This window comes from Cygnus olor, chromosome 1, assembly GCF_009769625.2.
Source record: "Cygnus olor isolate bCygOlo1 chromosome 1, bCygOlo1.pri.v2, whole genome shotgun sequence".
Classification (NCBI taxonomy): Eukaryota; Metazoa; Chordata; class Aves; order Anseriformes; family Anatidae; genus Cygnus; species Cygnus olor.
Window position 1 is genome coordinate 79,064,422 of NC_049169.1, and position 26,276 is coordinate 79,090,697.

Consider the following 26,276-nt stretch of genomic DNA (forward strand, 5'->3'; position numbering starts at 1 on the left):
GCACTGTTTTATTTCTTTTGGACCTGATTTGCATGTTCAATGCTTGGTTTTCTTAGTGAGGCAAATTGCCTGGAAAATAAGTCAGGCCTCATTTCTTGAAACAACTTAAATACCATTTTGAAAATGTTGCTACTTGTCTCCTATATTCAAAATATTCCTATATTCTTTAAAAATTATTGTACTGTAACATTTGAAAATATTTCAAATATCAGTTGGACTGTGTTACAAATGCTGTATCAAAAATTCAGCTTCACTTCTGTTTTTCTGTCAATGCACTACAAAAGTCATCCTCTTGATAGGCAAACATCCTTTTCTTTTTTCCAAAATTCTGGGTCTACATACTTAATTCAGTTCTTGCATCTGTTTTCTCCTCTACAGTAACTCCCTCTTTGCTCCCTCTTTGCTAGGTTTCTGCCTTTCCTTCCTTCCTTCCTTCCTTCTTACAGTTCTCTCCTTCCCTTCCATAGATTCTTTTCTTCTGCTTCACCTCCAAATATTTATTTTTAAATATTCTCACTTTGCATCTCATAATTTCTCAGCACTACATGTATTTTCTGTTTATCTAATTTTCATTAGTAAGTAAAGATAATATGGCAAGGTACAGTGGCCAAGAGATTTTAGAATCTCTCTTATACAGTGGCCAAAGAGATTTTAATAGTTTTTTTAGGATCTGGAACAATGATAAAGTATAGTAAATATCAATCCTTCCACACAATCACTAACCCAGAAAAAAAAAAAAGTTTTATTTAGTGTAAATTATTATTTAAAAAATCTATTGCATTTACTTATGGTTGTCTGAAGGGTATCTTTCAAATACAATGCAAAATATCATTCCTCATGTGGAAAGAGATTTTTTGTCTCTTAACAAAACTGATGCTGAATAACTTGAAAATTAAAACTAATATGAACTTCTTGGACATTATTTTAAGGAGAAAGATTATCAAATCCAGAAATGCAGAATGAATGGTCTTTACAGATAAAGAAAACATTTAAAACAATTTCAAATAACTTTTCATTCTATAAACTTTGACCATGAAGAAATTACTGATTTTATTTTCTTTTCACTTAATCTATTGTCAGCTGATGGGTTCATGCAAGGCAAACAGCATTGTATTTATGGAAGTATTGCTGCAAGCTTTTAAATCAGCAGTGGTCATTATGAAGCAAAACAGCAAAATTCTGCTTCAGATACACTTCAGATACACTTGAAATGGTCTGCTCAATATTGACATTAAATATCAAAGAGTCATAGAATTTTAGGGATTGGAAGGGACCTCAAGAGATCATCGGGTCCAAACCACCTGCCAAAGCAGCTTCCCTAGAGCAGGTTGCCCATGTAGGCATCCAAATATGTTGTATTTGATAAATGAAAAATAACCTATAAATAAAGTTCTCTAGAACAAGGTCATCTTTGAGAAATGAAATGAATCAATTAGCAAAGTATGCTGGATTACAGAGCTTTGAGAGTTGAAGAGGCTTAATATTTAAAAATTCTTAAAATTATTGTAAATTTGCATCCAAAGCAAGCATGAAAAAAATAGTGGTAAAGGGCTCTGGACATAATTAGGCTTAATCACATCAAACAAAACAAAAAACAAACAACAACAACAAAAAAGCATCAGACCAAAAAAAAAAAAAAAGATAGCTCACAAGATTAAAAAGTTATTTTCTCAGCTGCAAAATTGAAATGAAAAGCTGAAAAAATTAATTTTTATTTAGACGTTGAAAATGAAGTTAAAACAATTACTTGAAAAGTACTTAAACATACTGATTAAAAAGCAACAGAAAATAACTGACATCTGTTTAGTAAGAAGATTCCATTTCTAATTCTAATCTTAGTAAGAAGATTCTAAGTTTATAAATCAATATGTTTCACTGGAACTGAATGGAAAAAAATGGTTATGAGAATTTGCATTAAAAAAAAAAAAAAAAAAAGTAAGTTGGTGATGCAACTATAATGCGTTCCAGCCTCTGCTGTTTGGTGCTTCCTGCCTCATTCTTCTCTGCTGTCCCTCATGTGATCATTCCCAATCATACCTTTTTTTCTTCTTTTTTTTTTTTTTTTTTTATGAACCAAACATAGAGCACTGAGGGAGGCCTTATCCACAGTGTGCTATCAGTAAGGAGGTCAACTACTTACCCAGTCCAAGGAGAGAGAAAAGATTCTGACTGTGGCTACCTGAAAGGGAGTCCTGCATGCTCTGTAAGCTTTCCTGTTCTTCTTCATGGCAAATGGCAAGGGCTTCATTATGTGTCATTATCCCTTCAGGGCCAATCTGGTGTTTTCACACTGATGGCTGTCTATGGTCCACCACTGTCACTCCCCCTCCTCAGCAGAACAGGGAAAGAAAATATGATGAAAACAAGCTCAAGGGTAAGATAATGTCAGGGAAATCACTCACCAATCAGCATCATGGGCAAAGCAGACTCAGCAGAAGGGAGATTCATGTAATTTATTGCCTATTTCTAACAGACTAGAACAGTGAGAACTAAAAGCAACCTAAAAACACCTTCCCCCCATCTGTCCTATTCTACCTTCTTACCTCAAGTTGCACAGGGGAATGGGGGCTGTGGTCTGTCTATAACACTTCATCTCTGCTGCACCTTTATGGTCATTCTCTAGCCCTGCTCCATGTGGGGTTCCTCCCACGGGATGACCACATTCCCAGGCTGATATTGCATGGGCTTCCCACAGGCAGCAGCTCTTCAAGAACTGCTCCCACGTGGCTCCCTAGCACTGGGTCCATCTGTCAGGAGCAAACTGCTCCAGCACAGGTCTCCCATGGATGGCAGCTGCCCCCAGACCCCCTGCTCTTGCGTGGGCTCCTCTCCATGGGCTGCAGCTCCGGCCCGGGGCCTGCTCCTGTGGGGGCTCTCCATGGGCTGCAGCGTGGAGATCTGCTCTGCCATGGGACCCATGTGCTGCAGGGGGACAGCCTGTTCCACCAGGAGCCTCTCCACAGGCCGCAGGGGAACTTCTGCTCCATGTCTAGAGCACCTCCTGCCCTCCTTCTGCACTGACCTTGGTGTCTAAACAGTAGTTTCTCTACAGTTTCTTACCCCTCTCTCTCAGATGCTCTTGCACAGCAGAATTTTCTTTTATTAAATCTGCTCTCACAGAGACACAACCAGCATCACTCTGGCCAGCAGCAGGTCCCTTTCGGAGAGGCTGTAACTGTCTCCTGTCTAACATGGGGCATCTTCTGGACTTTAAAGAAAGGCCAGCCCTGCAGGCCCCTGCTACCAAATAACTTGCTTGTTCAGTTATGTAAGCAAGAATGACATGGCCAAGGTTGGCCCCTCTGCTCTTCAGCATTTTGAAGGCTATTGTACTAAAAAGACAAGCTTTCATCCACTCTAATTTATTCCAGTACAATTTTCTGGTGAGATTACTGTTGAAGACAATAAAGCCCCCTTTTTCACCTAAGTGCCAAGCCAGGGAAGTGTCACAGCCTTTTAAGACTACTTTTACTCTTTAGATTCTCCTTATGAAATGCAAAATCTAGAGTAGATTCAGAGAGACAAAATAAGAATCAGGGAAAACTGAATCAGGCACAAAACTGACTGGCTTTTTTAACAGGTTGTAGATGAAAACAAGCATACAATAGCTGTTTTAGCTGACTTCCAGAATGGCCAAGATTGAATACTTAAAGAAGTGTACAGTTAAGCGTCACTTAAGAATTTCACTGAGATTTTTTAAATAAAAGATTTTTTTTTTCCCCATAGGTTTGTACTATGTGGTCAAAGATACTCTAAATGGGCTTGCATAGAAGCTGGAGTGTTACCAACCTGAGCAATTAAGGTGCAGAATTGGAAACAGGGCTACAAACTAAGGACAGAAAAGTAAAGGATATCATAAGAAAATTAAAATAACCAAAGGCTTTTGAGGAAAAAAGTAGATATGAAAGATTTACTTAACTTAATTGCTATCCATTTAGGAAATCACCACAATAGCAACACAGACTGAACTATTCAAAACCCACGGTTATGTAACTAGTGAAAGGTGAATAAAACTTGATATAGCATTCTCCCACCCCATTTCCTTGTACCATTTTTTTTTTCCTAAAGAACAATAGAAAAAGATTGATAGGGCAAGATTGTGATCCGACAAACATGTTTTAAACTGATTTTTCCACCATGCCATGATGACACAGCAGCAGAACTACATGTTTTTTTTTTTTTTTGACTAATGGTGTCAAAATCCAACTTTGTCCAAGAACTGTTTAGTTATGTGGCATGTGACTCCGATGTCATAAAGGTTGTAATTTTTCCTCACCTCTCTCTACTACACACACACACACTTGTTTGTTTGTTTTGGTAACATGGATTTTTCACCTATTCACTAGGACTAAATACTTCCTTTCCATCTTGGATTTACTTTTTCATTGGTAAGTGCATGATGTGTTCCTTCATCCCTCCTATTCCACAACAAATCTCTTCCTTACAAGAAGTTAAGCATGTATATAATCTTATACATGTACATAAACATTTACTAAAACTGTTTTAGAAAGCTCTAGATAGTTGGTTCTGGTTTAAAAGCACTGCAAGAAAGGTTTAAACTTGCTGTAAGTAGTTTCCCTTTGTTCTGGAGGAAAGAGTAGAACTACAGATTGGTTATGAAGACTGCTTACATGCTGCAGATTGAAATGCAAGATCTATAGTATTCAGATTAAATCAAAAACTGACCTGCAGGGGTATGCTAAGTTGAAGCAGTACAGTTGACAGAGAAGTTACACATCATTGATTGTAATGATGAAACACCCACTGAACCTAAGATGTTCTGTGTATGAAATATAAATTTTGGTATAAGTTTGGCTAAGCATAGTTTATAATGTATAGTTTATAGTTTTTATTTATAGTTCATAGTTTTAAAGTTTAGTTTTCTTTACTTTTCTATGGTTTCAAGATTAGCTAACCACTGGAGCTGAGAGTAGCGCTTATTGTCTTCAGAATGGAACCTCTAGATTATATATAGGAATTGCACAGGCTATACATTGAGAAATAAGGAAATATAAAAAACTAACTTGCTTATAGGAAGTGTGTGTGCATTTCCCTTAGGTATTTCATTTCTTTCCATTGTAGTGTTACACAATTTTCATCCAAGCCATTAGTTATAGGTGGGATTTCTAATGTTGCATCCAGAAAAGTTTTATCTATTTTTAGCAGCTTGCAACTTTTTAAAACATTAACTTTTCAGCTTAGAATTTTCTGTCATGAATTTCTGATTAGATTTTGGAGTTTTCAACTTCTGAGTGTCCAAATATTTTACCTTAACTTACTTTCTGATGTAGTCCATTGGACAGAAGCATAGAATGTGCTTGTATGGAACAATCTCTCAAAAATGCATGTGTTGAGTCTTGCTGTAACATATGCTGTTATTAGGTTGTGCTTATCATGTCTTTTACAAATGTGACTTTTTTTTTTCCCTAAAGTTTATAACAACTGCAAAGTAGAAAGCTGAAATTAGACTTCTTCTAAAATGGAGTTCTACCTTCATTAACTGATGGAAAATGAATCTATGTTTGCTATTCCAGTGCAACCATTTGCAGTTCCAAGCTATTTGAATAGCATGTTTAAGATTTTACCAAAGTTTCTGGTCCTTAAGACATTAATAAATAATAAGTGACATATTGTTTCCTTCTACTGTGCTAAATTCTGTTGTGGCCATTCAGCACAAATAGGAGTCCTCTAACAGTTTGTATAGTTCTTGAATCGTTAGAACTGAATTTTTAATTCTTTGGCAAATGATTGTATCTGCCTATTATTATGGTTTTAAACAGTCTAATCCACATTCTTGTTCCTTGATAGTTGGTTGAAGTGGTCAAATAGAGATTTCATTGAAATATTGTTTTCAAAATGTGTGTGTCATGGAAAGTGACAGTTTCAATGTGGTACTGTATTTAATTTAGAGCTAGATTCTATGATTTTTAGTCAATTGTTTTAAGGTTTCCTGCTGGGTTAAAAAGCTCAAGTTAAATCCTTGCTCTAGAGTCATTCTGAAAGTCCAGTTGCCCCTCTCATAGGTCAAATTATGGCTGGATTTTGGGGTAGCCATTGTAGAGAAAAAAAAAGTAATAGGGTGTGGTATTAAATGCATTTTAGTTGCATGTGCAGCTGCAGTGCCTACTGGCACAAAATGTCATAGCCATAGCTTTAAGAAGTAACTTCCATTTGTCTAAACATTTTCCTTATAGAAGAAGCAGTTATGACGTCCTCAAAGAATTCAAGGCCGAAAGGCCTTAGGGAGTCAAATTGTTAGTAGTACACAGTTATTCTACCTGATATTCACTTGAAGGCATGCACAAAAGGCTATGAGGCTTTTATTAGAAGATTAGAAGAGTTCCTCACTTTTATGGTTCCTAGTTGCTCAGCAGACCCATCAGGACTGTGAGAAACCAGCCCAACTGTTGGCTGTTTGCAAGGAGAGCTATCATCTTCCATATGATATCTAATGGCAAGACCATTTTGGATGGGAAGTGAGTCAGCCAGCTGCATTCAGAAGTGTTTGGTATGGAAAATGACTATACTGATGGTAAAAGACTGCTTTAAATCCCTGGATGGCTTTTGGTGAAAGTATAAGAAGTAGAAATTTCAGGCAAGCAAAATGAAGCTCAGCCAGCCAGATGACACTTAAACAATGAACCTTGGCAAGCCTACACTGAAAATCTGGAGGGTCCTAAGTTTATAAGCCAGTTTCTCCAGGTTCCCCATTTTGCTCCTGGAGGTTTGTACAGATATGCTGCTGCTCTGCATGCACTCAAGGTAAACGTGAAACAGCCCTTAGGAGTGGCTCAGTGCAATAATATAGCAGTATGCAATGAAACTCACCGAGGATTATGCTCTATTTCATCTGAAAAATAATTGGAGTCCATACAGCATGCCAAAGCATTTCCCTGCCAAGCCAGCCAAGTGTTTTGGCTGCAGTATTATAAGGAATAGAAACCTTGAGTCACCACCAGATGCATTGCAATGTTGTTGGTGGAGCCCAGGTATACTGTAGAGGTGGCTGCTTAGAGATCAGCTGTCATGGAGCACATTTCTGCTAAAGTCCCAGAGGGTCTACATTTATACTGTTCTCGGGGGGGATGCCGCTGATTGATCCACAAGCTTGAGGTATAACTGTCTAATCACAGCTGTCAGGAATGCAGGCCAGAGGATAAAGTGAATTGAATTCATTTTAATTTTGTATATGGCTATGTTTTCAAAAGAGTTTAAGAGCTGATAGTTCCCACTGAGAATTGTAAAAGCTGTTGGGAGCTGAGCACTTTTGAAAATCTGGCCAGCTGTGCCTTTACAAAAAGCATCTCTAAAGTTCCTCTTTGTAAGGAATGAAAGAATGAACTCTTCTCAGAGATTTGGACCTGAGGGGCAACAACTGGAGCAGAACATTTTTTAGGGTGTTTTGGCCTTCATTTTGTCTGGCCAGTGATTATTGCCCTGTGAGGGGAGGACATACACACGTGACTGACAGACTGCAGAACACTGGAGAGACCTGGCTGGGATATTTCCAGGGATGAGGTGTCAGCTTTCTTGTGCCTATAGGTAATTGCAAAGTCCACAGCTCACGTGGACAGCCTTAACCCTTCCAGCCCTATTTCAGGGTTCTGTTTTTGACACTGAGACCATACAGGGAGGATAAACTATGGGATTGAGTGCTCCTCTCTATAGAAACAAAAGAAGGAGGGAACTCTGTGTTGTCTCTCTGCCTTAGATAGCTCATAAAAAGAATAGAAAATTATTTGCTTTGAGAGATACAACCTAGGGAGCACTGTCTGGAGTGCTATTCTTTGTTCTGGATAATGTAGGAAGTAAGCAGCAAGTACTAACGCTCCACTTGAATTTGCAGAAATCTGTGAGGTATAATGTTATAATGTTATAATGCTATCCAACATTAATAGCCAACCTATATATTGTTTGTTTTGTTTTCCATTCTTGTTTTGAGTGCTTGGTGGACAGAAATTGCAGGTGCTCAAAGTGAGGGACTGCTTTTATGAAAGCTACTATAGGGTACATCTCCCATTATTTTCAAAATGTGTATAGTTATCAATTGACAACAGATATTTTGATATAGTTACAGATATAGTAACTACAGTAACAGATATACAGAGATATAGTTACAGATATGACTAAGCTAGCTGGGTCGCATGTACATCAATGTGGTGTGACAGAGCAGTAAAATGGAAAGCTGAACAGGAGGCAGTCGTGAAGAAACAATGAGCTCCTAGCGGGGAACACCTGGGTTTTGCCACATTCCCTTATTTGGTCAAAATTGCACTGGCAATTGCATCCCACATGAATTAAGTATTTAAATTAAATAGTAAATTAGGAATTTAGGAAACCATACTATCTGGAGTTGTAGATAACTTTGAGGTCAAATAGTTATATTTTATTGTAAAGTGGAATAGAAATTCCCAAATCTTGGAAGTGTGTTTTGAAAAGCTTTAAGAAACAAACAAAAACAAACAAAAAACAAACAACAACAACAACAAATCATTACTTGCCCTTCATTTGCCTTCCCAGGCCCCTTTACCACATGCACAAAAGAACAAATAATAGAGTTCTCTGGAAATAAAATTCCCAGTTTCACTTGTGACATTTAGGCCACAGTATTGCTTATTCCAGACTTGAGGGCTCTTTGGCCCTGAAGTGGCAGCAACAACAGGAGCAAAAAATATAGGCTTTGTGACATAGAAATTCTTAATTCCTTCTCTTCTTTTGTCTGTGATTATGCATCTTTGTCAGGAGAATCTGTTGCTATAGATGACTCAGCTAAAGAGAATTCAGATTTGAAAACAAAACAAAACAACAACAAAAAAACAACAAATCTTTCATGGTGTTCTCTTGTGTCTTGAATTTTTTGGATATGTTTGCAGGAAGAATATATCACAAATAAAATGCAGTCTTCTTTGTGGATTTGTCTTTTTAATGGTTGCTCAGAGCAGGATTTATGTTGTCTTTTTGTTTTCTGCTAGTTTTTAAATGCATAGTATAAAGAATATTCGTTCTCTCTCTCAGCTACTGTGCTCTGCTTCTTTTGTTCTGATTTGTTTGGCCTTGGAGACTGGTGCTCCTATTCTCTTCTGGTGGAGAACTAGTAATGAATATTTCAGAATATTTCAAATCAATGCACCACCACAGTAGTATGCAAGTAATAATTCAGCAAAGAAAATAAACCAATAAACCTACTTTTGTTGTTGTTGTTTGTTTTGTTTTGTTTTGTTTTTCTCTTTTGAGATTATTAGCTGTTAGATTTTGCTTTTGGTGTATTAAATTTTATCTGCTGACATCAAACTATAGATGAAATAGGCCAAGCAGGTGCTACCTAACACTCCTAAGATGAAATGGATTGTTTTGGTATTTTGCAAAAAAATTTCTCTGTGCATGTTGGCCTTTTAATAAATGAAAAAAAGAACATTTTACAAAGAGGTAAATCACACCAACTAGAACTTACAGCAAAACCTGAGGGTAATAGCAAGGCCTCTCAGCTTCACAGTGTCTTGAAGGATTTTGTTTACCTCCTTACTATTCTTCTTTAACTTGCACTGTCATCTGCATAACAGGTCTCCCCAACTATCATATTACATAAGCATGTTCAAAAGAGCTCAGTCGTGCTAATACCAGTGCAGTATATTCTTTTTTTTGATTTCTTCAACATATGTAGTTTGCCTTTAAAATCCAACTGACAACCTTAACAATATTTTTTTGAATAAAGCAATGGAAAGACAGGGAAGTATTTTGTCCTATATTACAAAGTGATTTGTATATTGACAATGCTGGACAATTTTGGCCCCAGGATTACTCCCCTAGCTTTCATTAAATATCAATGATTCATTTTAGAGTATTGTTTAGCTGGAAAAATGTAGGAAATTGTACTATGGACCATGAAAAATAGTATGAAGGGACAAATACTAGCTTGACAATATTTGTCATGGAAAGTTTCTGGAATTCTTTTGGTTCCTGAAAATGTGTAAATTGAGATTTTTGAAGGAGCAGCACAAAAAGATGTATTTCTCTACAGGGAATTGCGGCAACCCCGTGAATGGTTTGTTATGATACATAGCTTGATGCCATGCATCACGTATTTGCTAAATATAAAATGTACAGTGTATGGTTTTTGTGTATGCCTTCAAAATGTGTGTATACAGGATCAGTTAATTCACAGTCTGATCCTTTGGAAGAAGGAAAGGATGCTGTCTAAATGCAGGAAACTTTGCTTATTAGATTCTTGCTGTTGTTATTCACCTGACAAAACTGCCGTTTATTGCTGACCTGGCCATGTCAGGACTTCCCTAATTCTGGTTCCTATTTGGGTCCATAAGTGCTTTTCTAAGTCACTTAAACTTAGCTTAAATTTAAACTAAGTTTTCCTTAGTCTGATATTAGTGATAGGAAGAAAGGTAGGAAACTTCTTTTCAAAACTAACTGTTCTGAAGTGATTAGAGACTTTTAACATGCCTAAGGTTTTAATGTGGACAATGCTTCAGGTTTCATGAAGTCAAATTTGTAAAAACTATCTGAAATTTGTCTCCCAAGCAGACAGAAAGCAGTTGTATAGAACTGTCCCATATGATTTAATGAAGAAGATCACTGAGATGATAAATTAATGAATATTTTCCTTGAAGCAGGATTTAGAAAACAAACAGAATGCTAAAAAGTTGTGGAGGAAAAGGGATTGTTCCACAAAGAAGAACGTACTGTGGGAGACAGAAAGAGCAGAAGAAAATGAACATTTCCAAAAGTCAAGTTTGAGCTAAATTTTGCAAAGTAAATAAAAATAATAATAATAAAGGAGAGAGAGAGGGGGAAAAAAAAAAAGAAACTATAAAGCAATTTGTATGTGCACATATACAGAGAAGAAAAAGTAATGAGGAGGTGGGGTAACAGCTCAGTTGGACTGCTACTAAAGATAATCTAGTTATGGTACTCAAATTAATTACAAAAGTTGTAGAATGATATAGGTTAGACTGGATCTCTGGAAATCTTCCAGTCTTCTTCTCAAAACAGGTCAGAAACTAGAATAAACTGCTTAAGGCTTTGTTCAGTCAAGTTTTCAAAGTCTCCAAGGATGGAGATTTCACAGCCTGAGATTTCACACAGAAATCTACTGTAACGTTTGACTGACCTAATTGTGAAAAGCTTTTCCCTGATCTCTGATATCTGATTGGAATTTCCCTTGTTGAAACTTGTGTCTGTTGCTTTTCGACATATCACTCTGCACCTCCAAGAGATTCTGGCTGTGTCTTCCCTATACCCTCCTACTAGGCATTTGTCTACAGCAATAACATCTTTAGCCTTTTCTTCTTAAGACTGAACAAGTCTATTTCTTTTAGCCTTTCTTTCTACGTATGAACTACATCCCCAAAACTGTCTTGATAGTTTTCTGCTCAACTTATCCCAGTATATGAATGTTTTTCTTGTACTGAGGAGTCCAAAACCTGATATTAATGTGGTAAATACATTTTGTGTATGTTTATACATATACATAAATAAAATATACATTTATGTATGTTTTTATATGTTCTTTAGATGCTCTCAGAAGAGCTAAATACAGTGGGAGAATTGTTTTCCTTGACCTGCTGGCCATTCTGTTACTAATGCAGCCCATTATGTTGTTGGCTTTCTTCACTGAAAGGGTGCGCTGCTGAATTGTGTTCAAACTGTTGTCTTGGGGGACTACTAGATCATTTTTGCCAAAATTGTTTTCTATCTACTTGGACCACAAGTTGTACCACTGCATTCCATACAAGTGCAGGATTTTGTTTATTCCTGTGATGAATTTCATGAGTTTCTATTGATGCGTTACTCCAGTCTGCTGAGATCTTTCTGAATAGTAGCCCCACTCCCCAGTGTGTGAATCACTTTCTCCAAGTTGATACAATCTTTAAACTTGCTTAGACTACCAGCATCCAGGATATTAATAAATATAATTAACAGTATTTGCCCAAGCATCAGCCTTCGAAGGAAACTTCTTCCAGTTATACTTTGTACTACTGATCCCAACCCTTTGTGCCAGCAACTCAAACCATATTTCATCCACTTTATTGTTCACCTACTGATTTGATATCTGCACATTTTGACTACAGAGATACTGTGGGATATATACAGATACTGTGATATTTAGCCTTGGCTGTGCACAAATTGAGTTGGAAGAAAACACAGGTCAGCTGCTAAAGGGCAAAATGGAAATTATACAACTGAGGAAGCTAAAGAAGCTCAAAGAGTTTTATGCAGTCAGAAGAAAAGGAAGAACCATGTAAACTTGATGTCAAAATTCAGAAAAAAAAAAAAAAAAGCATATTGAATCACAAATCCTGTAACAAGTATTTTTAATAGCTCTGTCAAAATTAGGTTATATTGCACAGTTGTTACCACCTCTCTCTTCTCACTCTCTTGACATACACGCACAGACACACATATGAGGGTGTCAGGAATTACCCAGGCTGTCATCATCATTTGAACACTGTTTGAGTGTTATACCTAAATGCAGAGCAAATTTAAAGCAGTTAATAGTTAAATATATGGCGATGCAAAGAGAAAAGGAACAAAACATTTCGTTATCTTAACATAGGTAGAGTATGCCTGACTTATTTGGTATATTAGAAACATTTAGAAGCAAAGAAAGTTTGAGAAGAACCATTTACCTGAATTTCATATGATGCTGAGTGTCACATTACAATACTGAACAGCCCACACAAACTGTAATGTGTGTGACTGCATTATAGATGGAATGGAAGTTACTGGTGGAGTTCCAGATAGAGAATTCCTGGTGAAGTTCCTGGTGAAGATTACTGGCAGAGTTTACATTCATTATAAGAAAGAAAGATTTCTCTCTCTAGAAAAATCTCTGAGCTATTGAAGGAAAATTTGTGTGGATGAACAGGGCTTAGAAACACACTTTTCTGTTGTCTTTTACCTCTATTTTTACAGGTATACATATGTAAAGCAAATGCACATGGGTATTATGGTTATAGAATTTTTCCCCTGTACAAGTCCATTTGGTTATAAAACAGTGGAAAAACCCAGTCCTCACAAGAGGAAACAAGTTTAAGAGATTTATAAATGGGGTTGTGGAAGCATTTAGGTATGCTTTTGCCCAGGATAGTCTCCAAGAGAGAAAATATATTTTGAGTCATATTAGTAGGTAGGAATTTGTCTAACAGGCCGTATTCGGAGGGTGGTGATTAGTGGTTTTTACTCAGGCTGGCAGTTTATCACAAATGGGTTCCCCCAGGGGTCAACACTGGGCCCCATGCTGTTCAACATCTTCACTAGTGGTCTTGATAATGGAATTGAAAACACCCTCACCCAGTTTATTGATGACACTAAACTCAGTGGTAAGGTGGACACATCAGAAGGGACAGAGATCTAAACAGGCTGGAAGAATGGGCAAGCAAGAACTGTACAAAGTTTAGCAAAGACAAGAGGAAGGTCCAGCATGTGAGATGACACAACCAAAGAGCCCATTGCAGGCTAGGATCTATGTGGCTGGAGAGCAATCTTGCTGAAAGGAACGTGGGGATCCAGGTGGACAACAGGCTGAACGTGTATCAGCAGTGCGCTGCTGCAGTAATAAAGGCAAATCAGATCCTGGATTGCATCTGTAGAGACATTACTAGCAGAAATGCAGATGTTATCATCCCATCTACTTAGCACTTGTAAGGCTGCACATGGAGTACTGTGTCCAGTTATGGTGCCAACAATTCAAAAAAGATGTGGACAGAGTGGAGAGGGTCCAAAGGAGGGTCATGAAGATGATCAAAGGGCTGGAGAACATGCCCTGTAAGGAAAAACTGAAGGAGTTATGTTCTTTTTACCCCAGAGAAGAGAAGGCTCAGAAGGGACCTCATTACAGTATTCCAGTATTTAAGGGGTGTCTACAAAGAAGATGAAGGCTCTCTCTTCAGAAGGAGCCACACGGAGAAGACAAAGGGCAAAGAGTAGAAGATGTACCGGAAGAGGTTTCATTTTGATTTAAGTAATAATGTTTTTACAGTGAAAACAATCAGTGGAACGAACAACCAGCCCAGGGACATGGTAGAATCTCGTTACTGTAGGTCTTTGATATGCAATTGGGCAGGATGGTAGATAATCACATCTAGGCTCCCTTTTCCCACAGAAGGCTGTTTCAGATGATCTTTCAAGGTCCCTTCAACCTGGACTGTTCTATGATTCTATGACTCTGTACCTGTCTGGTATTTCAAGGTGCAAAAGCGGTCTGGCTGACAACATGGAAAAATATAACATAGTAGGTGAAAGTGGAGACTATCAATATCAAAAATCTCAAATTTCCAGCTATGCAGAGCTTAACTCTTAAGTAACTTTTATTTTATTTATTTATTTATTTATTTATTTATTTATTTCTCCTCTTGAACAGGGCTTTATCTATCATGAACTTACCAAACTCTAACTAGATGATCCAGTCTGAATTTAGGTTCCCAGAAGTTTTCTACCTGGGAGGTGTATTCTAGGCCAGAGGTGGGTTGAGGCATGAATCTAAGGTTCATGACAGAACTGAGGAAATGCCTCTTGTGCAGTTTAGCTTCACAGAAGCAGGGTTGTTGTGTTCTGAAATGTGCCATATATATCTGAAAGAGATGTGATGGTAATTTAACTGTAATTGGACTGTGGTTGACAATTAAAAAGTCTTGCATCTGAAACAGCACTTGCAACATAGACCAACAGGAAAAAAAACATCTTGGATCTATAATAATGTAGAATCCCAGATGGTTAGGAAACAAGGCATGCATTTTTACTGCTTCGGTAAACCTGGGAAGCTTTGATTTCATACAGAAAACTTCAAAACAGGCAGAAATACATTTACCACTTGAGGGAAGTACTGTACCAGCAAATGAGGAAGGTCCTGGTTTTAAAAAATGACATATTACAATATTGCTGTGGTTTTCACAGTGTAGCTAATAGCATGACTGAATGTTACTCTAAAAGTCCTTGGGTCAATTAGCATTATCTTTTCATGATTAAATCAGCAATAGCTTGTAGATTTAATTACCCCATTCTCATTTCTAACATCAGTACTTTATACTGACAGACGGCAATGCATAGAGTAAGTTTTATGTGGTGAGGAAACATATGTTTTATAGTGAGAGTAAAAAGCTCTTACAGGATGGAGAGGTATTCCTTAATTAGGTTGTATATCATCAGGATTTTACTAAATTAGGTCAAGGGCTTGACTATGCTATTCCTTTCTCCAGAGCCCTTAATGAAGTCAAAGGGAGAACTACAAATAGAAAGCTTGCAAGGCAAGGTCCTGTCATGAGAGCACCTTATGGAAAGTTTTATTCTAGAAAGTAGACACATAGAATCTGTATTTACCACATTAATAAATTTAGCTATTTATAAATAGATTTTATGTTACTAAAACCAACATTATCTATATATTAGAAGTTACTGTCTTTACCCTAATTAGTAGGGTAATTACTCTGTAGGAATTACTCTGTAGCCAAAGTCTATTGAAGTGTAAGGTATTTCATTTCACCTGACTTGCAATCAGGTTGTTAGAGACAGTGACAGTACAGCTGCCATAACTGTTAAAGATTTTCTTCCAAAACTGCTTATGAAGAAGAAAAAACAGTAAAATGTGAAGATTTTCAAAAGTATTCTGCACGTGCATACTTCTACTACCAGGAGTAATCTTTCTAACTGGGCACTAATCACAGCAGTAAAATTAACCAAATATGGGAGGAATTAAATCTGACAGTTTTAAAGATTGTGTCAAGACTCAAGAGAGTTTCTTGTAATTTATTGAGCCAGTTTATTTTTGAAGAGAAAAATTGAAAAATCAATATATATTTGATTTCAAATGTATTGATTTCAGTTTTTCCTTAAAAAATTGCTGAAGATTTTTATTCAATGGCCTTCATTTATAGGGCTGTTTCTGAGAATGTGGAAGTTTTTAGAAGAAATGGTGTAACTTACCAGTTTTTATGCCTATATGTTCACAGCTGTTTTTGTGAAAAATGTTTTGGCAAAGAATTATCTTAAAGAGCATAATTACCTTCTTTTGTAAGTGGACATTAATTAACAAGTTTGTAAGGATCATATTTCACTTAGATTGTACAAGTGAAAAATAATATGAAGCCAAACAATATATAATGACTTAATGAGTCTTGTTTTCCATTTATGTACTGAAATCTTCTTTAGATGATGCTATTGTTGGAAAGGTTAGACAGTGTTAATGCAAGATAATGTTTGTAGCATTAACATCCTGTCACTGAATGGCTGTGTAACACATGCTCAAAGACTATACCAAGGCCCCAGAAATTTAAAGTAAACTGGGTTTATACTGTATTCTAAGCCTGAATAATTAAATACTTATTTAATACTCATTATAGCTGAATGCGTGGCTTTAAAAAATATAAAATAATTACTAATGTACTTCTGTTGGAACATTCAATGCATCTTACTTGTATCACAGAATCACAGAATCACAGAATATTAGGGATTGGAAGGGACCTTAAAAGATCATCTGGTCCATTCCCATGCTGGAGCAGGAACACCTAAATCATGTCACACAGGAATGCATCCAGGTGGGTTTTGAAAGTCTCCAGAGAAGGAGAGTCCACAACCCCTCTGGGCAGCCTTTGCCAGTGTTCTGTCACTCTCACTGTAAAAAAGTTTTGTCTCATATTTAAGCAGAACCTCCGATGTTCCAGCTTACACCCATTGCCCCTTGTCCTGTCATTGGGTGTCACCGAGAAGAGCCTGGCTCCACCCTCCTGACACTCGCCCTTTACATATTTATAGACGTTAATAAGGTCACCCCTCAGTCTCCTCTTCTCCAAGCTAAAGAGACACATCTTTCTCAGCCTTTCCTCGTAAAGAAGATGCTCCACTCCCTTAATCATCCTTGTGGCTCTGCGCTGGACTCTCTCAAGCAGTTCCCTGTCCTTTTTGAACTGAGGGGCCCAGAAACAGACACAATATTCTAGATGTGGTCTCACTAGGGCAGAGTAGAGGGGGAGGAGAACCTCTCTTGACCTACTAACCACACCCCTTCTGATACACCCCAGGATGCCATTGGCCTTATTGGCCACAAGGGCACAGTGCTGGCTCATGGTCATCTGGCTGTCCACCAGGACCCCCAGGTCCCTCTCCTCTTCACTGCTCTTCAGCAAGGCAGTCCCCAACTTATACTGATGTCTGGGGTTGTTCTTGCCCAGATGCAGGACTCTACATTTGCCCTCGCTGTATTTCATTAAATACATTAAAGACCAATTCTCCAACCTGTCTAGTCCCACTGGATGGCAGCACAGTCTTCTGGCATGTCAGCCATTCCTCCCAGTTTAGTGTCATCAGCAAACTTGCTGGCGACGCACTCCATTCCCTCATCCAAGTCATTGATGAATATATTAAACAAAGCTGGTGCCAGTACCGACCCTTGAAGGACTCCACTAGATACAGGACTCCAACTCGACTCCGTCCCATTAACCACAACTGTCTGGCTTCTTCCCTTCCGCCAGTTTACAGTCCACCTCACTACCTGATCATCCAGACAACACTTTCTCAGTTTAGCTGCGAGGATTCTGTGGGAGATGGTGTCAAAGGCTTTACTGAAATCGAGATACACCACGTCCACTGCCTTTCCATCATCTATCTACCCGGTTTTATATTCATAAAAGGCTGTCAGGTTTGTCAAGCATGACTTCCCCTTGGTGAAGCCATGTTGACTGCCCTAATGACCCTTTTATCCTTGATATGTCTAGAGACAATGCCAAGGATAAGTTGTTCCATCACCTTACCAGGGTTGGAGGTGAGGCTGAATGGTCTGTAGTAAACCCAGGTCCTCTTTCTTGCCCTTTTTGAAGAATGGAGTGACGTTTTCTTTCCTCCAGTCCTCAGGCACCTCTCCCGATGCCCATGACTTACCAAAGATGATGGAGAGTGGTCTAGCAATGACTTCCACCAGCTCCCTCAGCACCCGCAGATGCGTCCCATCAAGACCCATGGACTTGGGGATGTCCAGCTTGCTTAATCTGCAATCTTAACCCAGCCCTTATCAACCAAGGCAAACTCCTCCTTTATTCTGACTTTGTCTGGGGCCTCAGGGATATGGGGCTCCTCAGGAGAGCCTCTGGGATTATAGACAGAGACAAAGAAGGCATTCAGTAATTTCGCCTTCTCTTTATCTCCTGTCACAAGTCTTCTGTCACTTGTAGCTCAATGCAAAACAATTGCTTTATCCTTATGGTCTTGTAGTGAACTGGCTTTCATATTTATATGCTGCAAACATTTATTTAGTCTCATATTAACAGTACAATTTAATGTTGTGACTTTTGCTTCAGGTATTTGGTTAAATATTTCAGACCCTAGGCAGACTTATTGCGAAGACAACAAGAAAGCCAGGTGATTTTGTATTTTATGTAAATAAACATTTGCCAAAAGGTCCCAAATTATTTGCCATATCAACCCAAGTTAACTAAACGTTTTGGCTAGGAAAAAGTTTTATGACTGAATTCACAAAAATGCCCTTGCTTCTTACCTAACACCTTATATGCCAGCTAGATGAGAAGACAACTACGATGGTTGTTAACATGGTATTAATATCACATAATAATACCTTTTTTTTTTTCCCCAGGTATTCCTGCCAAGGTGATGAAAGTAATTGGCTAACATGTTAGTGTTCATGTTCAACTCATCTATTTTACACTGTGGAATTTCTTGATATTGAAAGGGGAGTATTGTCTTCTGCTGGCTATAATGTGACCTCTGAGTATAGAGGATGTAGATTTACCTATATAAAATTGAGCTAAGATTGTCCTGGGGAAAATACTGTTCTACAATACAGATGTGGACAGCACTTTTGAGTGGTATGGCACAGGCAGAAACTGTGGAGGTCACCATAGTTTGAAGTATTTACACTGGCAAAAGCACCACATTGGTATCACTCTTAGTCAAATGGTACTCTGCTGATTTGTTGGGCTTTGTTGTTGTTGTTTTCTTCTCGTGTATTTAAATAAAATATAATTGTCAAATCTCTTTTGTCCTCTATGGCAAAATGTGGAGGACATGAACAGAGATACCAGAGGAGTCTGTGTACAGAAGTGGATTTCTCCCTTTGTTTGAAGGCTAAAAGAATTTTTGTTGAAGTGAAACAAAAATTAATATTTTTTATCCACGCCATTAAGAGTATGAAAAAGTATAGGTGATTTTTACCACTATCCATTATGTCTAGTTTTTGCCATGCCCTATAAGCTGAGGGTAGCATATTTCTGATAAGCAGTCAGGCACATGTAGTTTACAGTTGGGGCTGCTGTATCTTAAGAGGCTTTTCAGATGGCTCAATATGAAAGAAATGTTTTGGTGTTTTTCCCATGTGCTGTGCTGTTTTCCAGTTTATCTGTTATGGATATCCAGGGGAATGTAAGCAGTGGTGTTCTTCCACTTATATGATGCAGAGGAGAAAGAGAGCTTGCTTTGTTTCTACGCTGGATATAATTCTCTTCAGGCTACCAAAATGATAGGGTTTATGGAGTTGCTCCATGACCATGCTGCTAAGATTTGGCTTGCATATCTCTCCTTAGTCAGATTTTCCTTGGAAAAAAAAAAAAAATCCCCTGTGTTATTCTGCATCCAACACTGGCTGGGAAAAAGAAATAAAGCCATTAATGTTGTATGGAAGAGTAGAGGACCCCTGCTTGACACGACATGGTAACTCTGTGCTTATGGGAAGATTTTAAGACCTTTCTAAATTTTAATGAATGACTATTACTTGCATTTCTATCTGGAATAGAAGAGTAAATCTGCAGAAAACTTGAAGTAGTGGAAGCTGAAAGAGAGCCCACGTGCCTTTGGTGCTACTGATAAGACAGGAATCTGTAGGATATGGTACAATGCTGTTTGAATACATAGAGCTACTTAGGCATTTCCATGTTTCTATGACCACTGAACACAGGAATTTCAATGGATAATGTAAATGGGAGAGCCCCTTTAAGCCTTGCTTGGTAAATTTTTACCTGTTAATAGGTTTCTGTCTGCTTCAAGAGATTTCTGAAAATAACTTTCTGTATTAGTTTATGATTTAAAGTGTAGGGACTTGGGGAAGCCATAGCCATGAGAATCATAAAACTTACAAGTGGAGATGAGCATAATAATTGTAGCAGAGGAAAGAATAACATGAAATTGGCTTATAGCTAGGAGTGATGATAGAAAGATTGAAAGACAAGGTAGAAATGAGCCCAAAATGACAAATATGTAGTCAGGTGCAACTACAAGGTGGTGTTTTCAGGAGCAACAGTACTTTTGTGCTGCTCTAATTTACTTGTGTTATTGTGTATTTAACAGCAAAGACATGGAGATGGAAATAGGAGGAATATTAGGCAAATCCCATATCTAGAAAAAATGTAATGTCTTTGTTATGGTGAAAGTCATAATAAATTTGTGTCAAATTTCACTAGACAATCATCTTAATACCACAAAATTCTTTCATGCAAAATCTAATTTATCATAGAAATGGCTACTAATAAGCTTACACATGTATTTTCATTAGCAGGAAGAAAAAGATGAAAATAACAGTTATTTGTACAACTTGTACTTACATGTGCTGATCTGGATATAGATACGGCCTCCGGATCCCTGCTTCTGCCAAAGTTTGTATTTTACACATAGGCAAATATTTATGTTTCTGCTTAAGTGTTTTGTGCACACTATCAGCTTCCTTCTGCTTCTCCCAAACATGATCAGTCCACTGCTGAGTTCTCCACTGAACACAAACTTCAGTAGTAATGAAGATTAGAATTATGCAAGGAACATTTTGTCTTTACTGAAATTTCAGGTTCCTGTCATCATATATGATATATATGCATACAAACTGTAATTATTCCAATAGTTATACACTGTTCCTGAATGATATAACCCATCATATCTGAACAAGACCTTGATCTCTTTTAAAGTAGTATAAACGTGGAGTAATTCACAAAGATTGACTGGAAGTCCTTCTAATTTACATGTGTGTAACTGAAATCAAACCCACTGTGTACGTTGCAATATTAAAAAAAAAAAAAAAAAGCAAGCCACATAAAATTCTTAATAAATATTGAAGGTTTCTTTCACATATGAACATTACACATTATGCCTTACGTTCTGTAGTTTGCATGTTCTGAGGGAAGGGTTTTAATTATAAAATGTCAAAAGCAAATGAAAAACATGAATTCTGATTTTCCAGACTTTGTTTATACATACGAGAATGAACACTTAGATTTTGATCTCTTGTTTCTAGAATATTTTCCAAAATATTGAATATTTTTGTTCAACAGCTTGAATAAAACATATACATTTTTAATTTTTAATTAAACTAATGCTGACCATATTAGCTCTCTCACTGATAAAAATCCAGTTGAATTAGAGTTAGTAATCCAAAGTTCCACAGAAGATGTTTTGGATACACATGATATGTTTTAGTGACATTTTATATTTGGGTCTCATTTGTTGTCATTTGCCAAATGCAGATTGTCAGTAATTTTCTACTAGAAGGGTACGAGATTGTCACACATAATTCTAGAAAGTTAGAAAATTATATCACTTAAATATTTTTTTCTTAAAGAATTAAATTAAGATAGAAGACACATGAGACTGAAATAAATAAACTATAATTAGGCTTCTTTTGTGTTATTTAGGCAGAGGAATACCAGATTGCTAAAAATTTCCTAAATCAGTTTTCTGAATTGTATTCTCTCAGAGAGATAACTCCGCTGTGCAGAGGATTTTGTGATTCCTCCAATAAAAGGTTATTCCATAAGTTTTGAATCATATGGGAAGATCTGACAGAGGAGGTGGGCTCAGAAACTAGTTTATTTTCGGTACTTTTTTTTGTTTTTCCAGCAAAGTACTGTGCTTCATTTTTATTTTATTTTATTGTGTGTCAAATATATATTTTTTTCGTGTTCTTACAATATAAGTAAATAAGTTTGGTTACTTGCACCAGGATTAGTGTGCTTAGCCAGTAGATTACAGTCCTCAGACTGGTAGTTCCTTGTGTTTTTTTTATACCAGGATCTGTTTTTAAATGAGTGTCCTCTTTTGTTCTGTTCAATCACATTGAAGGAAGTCAAGGAGTATGTATATGTAATATGAGAGATATACGTCTGTATTTCTGCAGGATAATGATACAATCTCAATTAATTTACACAATACAGTAAAATGTTATCAATTACAGTGATAGCTTTTTTATTTTCATTGATAGTAATTCTGTGTCTCATGAAATCATGCCATTCCCCTCATTGTAAGAGAAGACAAACTGTTTTACAAAGAGCAGATCTTGCAGATCTCACACATATAAAAAGTCTCATGTTAATGATTGCTTTATATTGTAAGTGTTTTTGTGGCTACAGCATTAGATCAGATAGTTAGATCTCCATAGGGCAGCTGGAAGTCCTGAATAAGTTACATTTTGATGTGATCCTACTGTTGTAAAGAGTGATTCTGTTGGAGAGTATTCTGTGGGCTTTGACTCCTCATTTCGGAAGAAAATTATCATTGTCTCCTCTGCGTTATACCAAATGACAGATTCTCAAAAGTTTTCATAGCGAGTATCACATGTGAACTGTCACACTGAGATTTCTGGTACCATTAAGCTGCTCTTTGCAGTCACTGTTACACCAAGAAATTTCTGTTTTAGGTAACTGTTAATTTGATGTTCTATCCGTCTTATCAGAGAGGTGCTTTTCCTGCCTCTTTCCACGTGGAGTTGTTCTTAGGGGAGGATCACTATTTCATTCTCTTCATTTATAATCAATACAATGGAATGTCAAGGGTCAGAAACAGTTTTGTTGTTAGAGGTGTATCCCCATCCTGTCAACATAAGAATATACATACATGTGCTCTAAAGAAGAATATAAGGATCTTTATTTTTAATTATTTTTCCAAGCAGAATAAAGTAGTTTTGAAAAACAAACAAACAAAAACAAAACAGAAACAACAAAAAGAAAACAAGGGCCATCTTATATTCCAGTTATAATCATGTTTTCACTTTCAGTAATACTTACAAATACTCAAGTAGAAGCACTGGCCAAGTCTAACTCTACATTCAAGAGTGTTCAGCTCAGTTTCAGTGCTTGGCCACCCAAGCTTCTGCTTATGATAACTTGGAATAATTGAATTTTCCTCCAAGCCCTGAACATTTAAAAACTAAATGAACATTATTAAATTGTACAGCTTGGCAAGAAAATGACATACAAAAATGCCAAAAGAAATTTTCTATTCTTTTTTTGTTGTTGTTGTTGTTGTTATATATTTACAAAGAATATGTAAACCAATTGTAGATGCTTTATTCAGAGTAGTTGGCTCTTGCAGTAACAAAGATAAAAAGGATTTTGAGAGCACCCTTTTGCAAAATGGAAAACAAGATAGAGAAAACAGTTCACTGCATGGCCCAGATTTTTATTTATTTATTTATTTATTTTTAACCAGGAAAGGAATGTTAGAGAATAAATTTAATTTCTGGTGTGCTGTTTACACTTATTAAAGTAGTAAGGGTGAACATACCCAGAATGAATTGATGTGTATTTATAACTACAGTGTTGCCCTTGGGCCCGTGTGTGGAGATGTGACAGAAGCCTTTTCCCATTGTCCATATCTCAGAGGAGCACATAGTAATTTCAGTATTAAACTGGAGATCAAAGTATCTAGAGTTCCAGCACTTTGTGAGTTATTTTCTGTTTTGCCTAAGTGTGTGAATGTAGGGTAAAAGACAAAAAGTAGAATGAAACTTTCCTCATTCTTCAACTCTGATTTTAGGGGACAAATGTATTTGTATTTCTGCAGTGCAAGGGACCTCAGTGTGAGTTACTCTATAATTCATCTCTTTAAGGACCATCTCATTAGGCCAAGCTCAGTAGTTGGTAAAATAGCCTTTCAATAGTATTATCTGAAACATATACACAAAAATCAAATTGCAACACAGAGCCCAGTAACACCAGTACAACAGTGAGATACACAGTGACAAAGATAGTTTTCCATTGAAGACTTCAGTTTGGAAAGGATGTACTCCAGTGACCTGACTCCTTTCCTGTTACTTAGCCACCAATAACTGTTGTAGCCTATGTTCAAGCCTTGAATGAAGAGAGCAGTATATAGGATATTTCAGTGCTGTCTCCAGTAGCATTCATCAGACCTACATTGTTAAAGCCCCTGCAGTGAAGTGAGCTGCTGGGTCAGCAGCATTACAGGACCCAAGGAATATCCTAATCTCCTGTCCATGAAGGGTGAGTAATCCTCAAATAAGTTTCCAGGCATATGAACTCTTGAGGTTTTATTACATACCTCTGAATATCTAATACTTTTTAAAAACCTTATTTCCTGAAGATATGTGAATAGCTAAGAAGCATCATGTCATTGTTCCTTTCTAGATATCCTGATGTGGTTGAAAATGCAAAAAATAGTGAAAACTCAATCCCGGAAAGAAAGTAAACCAAAAATCAGTAAAGTCAAAATTTATAGTGTTTTGGAAAAATGACTTGACATTTTTGAAAACTTGCATTTTCTAATACTACATTTCTGTATCAGATGCTGGTTTTTCTTGCTGTTCTCATTTCAGATTCTTCTAAATCCATGCTTAACTGACTCAGAGAACTCCTGCCTGTAGCTGATAAGAGCTGCGAAAAACTATCTGGTGTTTGCCTAGTTATACTTCAGTGTAATGACCTTATCATGGTCATTTCTTTATAAGGGCAAACCTCTTATCAGTTTCTTGCCTCTTCCCCAGTATGTAATGATGCTGTGGAGACTGCTCCTGTGCTCAAGTACTCTGCATGTTTCTCTGTCTACTGAAAATACTTCTGCAGAGGTGTTAAACAGCTCAGTTCTTTGACTTGTGCCTTAATAGTCAGCTTTTACATAACCCTTTATGCAAGAAGCAAAAGCAAATCTAGTACAATTGAGAAATGCAATGGTTTTGCAGACTGATGAGCAACTAGCTTACACTGTGAAAAGAGACTTATTAGAATTAGTGTTTTGCTGACTATACCTTTCCTCTGTCAAGCATTAGGCACAGGGTACATTTCTTTATTAGTGCAATTGTTATCAAACTATTAAGTTTGGACTAAAAATTTGTTTCAGACAAGATATGCTAGTGCTTTTTCCAAAAGATCATGAAATGTATCAATTATTATGATGCATATGAGATCTGCAGCAGAGGTTTTTCAGAGGGCTAATTGTTATTTTAGGCTACAGATTCTGCTAACTCTGCAAACATAAAAAAGTCATAGAATCATAGAATCATTCAGGTTGGAAAAGACCTCTAAGATCATCTAGTCCAACCTTTAAGCTAGTACTAAATTCCACCACTAAGCCATGCTACTAAGTTCCAAATCTACATGTTTCTTGAAGACCTCAGGGGATGGTGACTGAACTACTTCTCTGGGCGGCCTATTACAATGTTGCACAATTCTTTCAGTAAAGAAATTTCTCCTAATATCCAACCTAAACCTCCCCTGGCACAAGTTGAGGTCATTTTCCCTCATTTTATCACTCGGTGAATCAAATAGATGTTTTCAGATTAATAGTATTATTCTGCGGTTATCTGTCTATATAATGGCCAAATGGTGAACTGGAAATAGGCAAAGTGTAAATCCTCTTGTATGCAGGGAATTCACTAGGAATCCAAATCCCACAGACTGTAACATAACAGGATCTGACACCAAGTATGCCAGAGAATGAAAGCATCAGCCAAATGAATTGCTGTGTCTTTCTCCTTTTCTGGACTGTCGTGAATGGAAAGAAACATGGTTGAGACACAACGGAGTATTCTGCATATCTGCTTATGGAATAGCATGATGTGGCCCTGCAGATCTTGAATTTGCTTCAAGCTGTTCCTTATGAGCTGTATCAGTGATTACGATTGAACACGATTTTATCTTGAGTGACCTACTGAACATTCAGGACTCTCTGAGTTCAATTAAAATTGAATTATTAAATATTGTGTACTACGTGAAACAGATACCAATTTGAAACAACTGAAGTTAAGCACAGGAGTTCCAGTTCTCTCAAAACAGTGTTACGACTCAGAATTCACATGTTATGGTTTGACTCCTCTATTGATCAGCTTTATCACCATATGTGCCTTCACTCTGTAATTGCAAACATTTGGCAAGTTTTTTTTGTTGTTTTTTTTTTTTTTTTTTTTTTTTCTTAATAGGTTGGTCAGTCTCTCTTCATTGCCTGGTAAAATTTTAGAGAAGATTATGGAGGGAGCTATTAAACAACACTTGAAAGTCAGTGCAATCATTGGTCATAGCCAACAAATGTTCATGAGGGGAACATTTAAT

The 26,276-nt window shown here is 37.1% G+C and overlaps 1 protein-coding gene across 1 annotated transcript in view; it reads left to right on the plus strand.

The window, feature by feature from the left end:
• The window catches only part of ANO2 (anoctamin 2), a 187,202-nt gene that overhangs the window by 97,158 nt on the left and 63,768 nt on the right, over window positions 1-26,276 (plus strand). Inside the window, 2 exon segments of the mRNA XM_040566038.1 lie at window positions 4,597-4,613; window positions 10,863-10,872. Coding sequence (XP_040421972.1) covers window positions 4,597-4,613; window positions 10,863-10,872 — 27 coding nt within the window.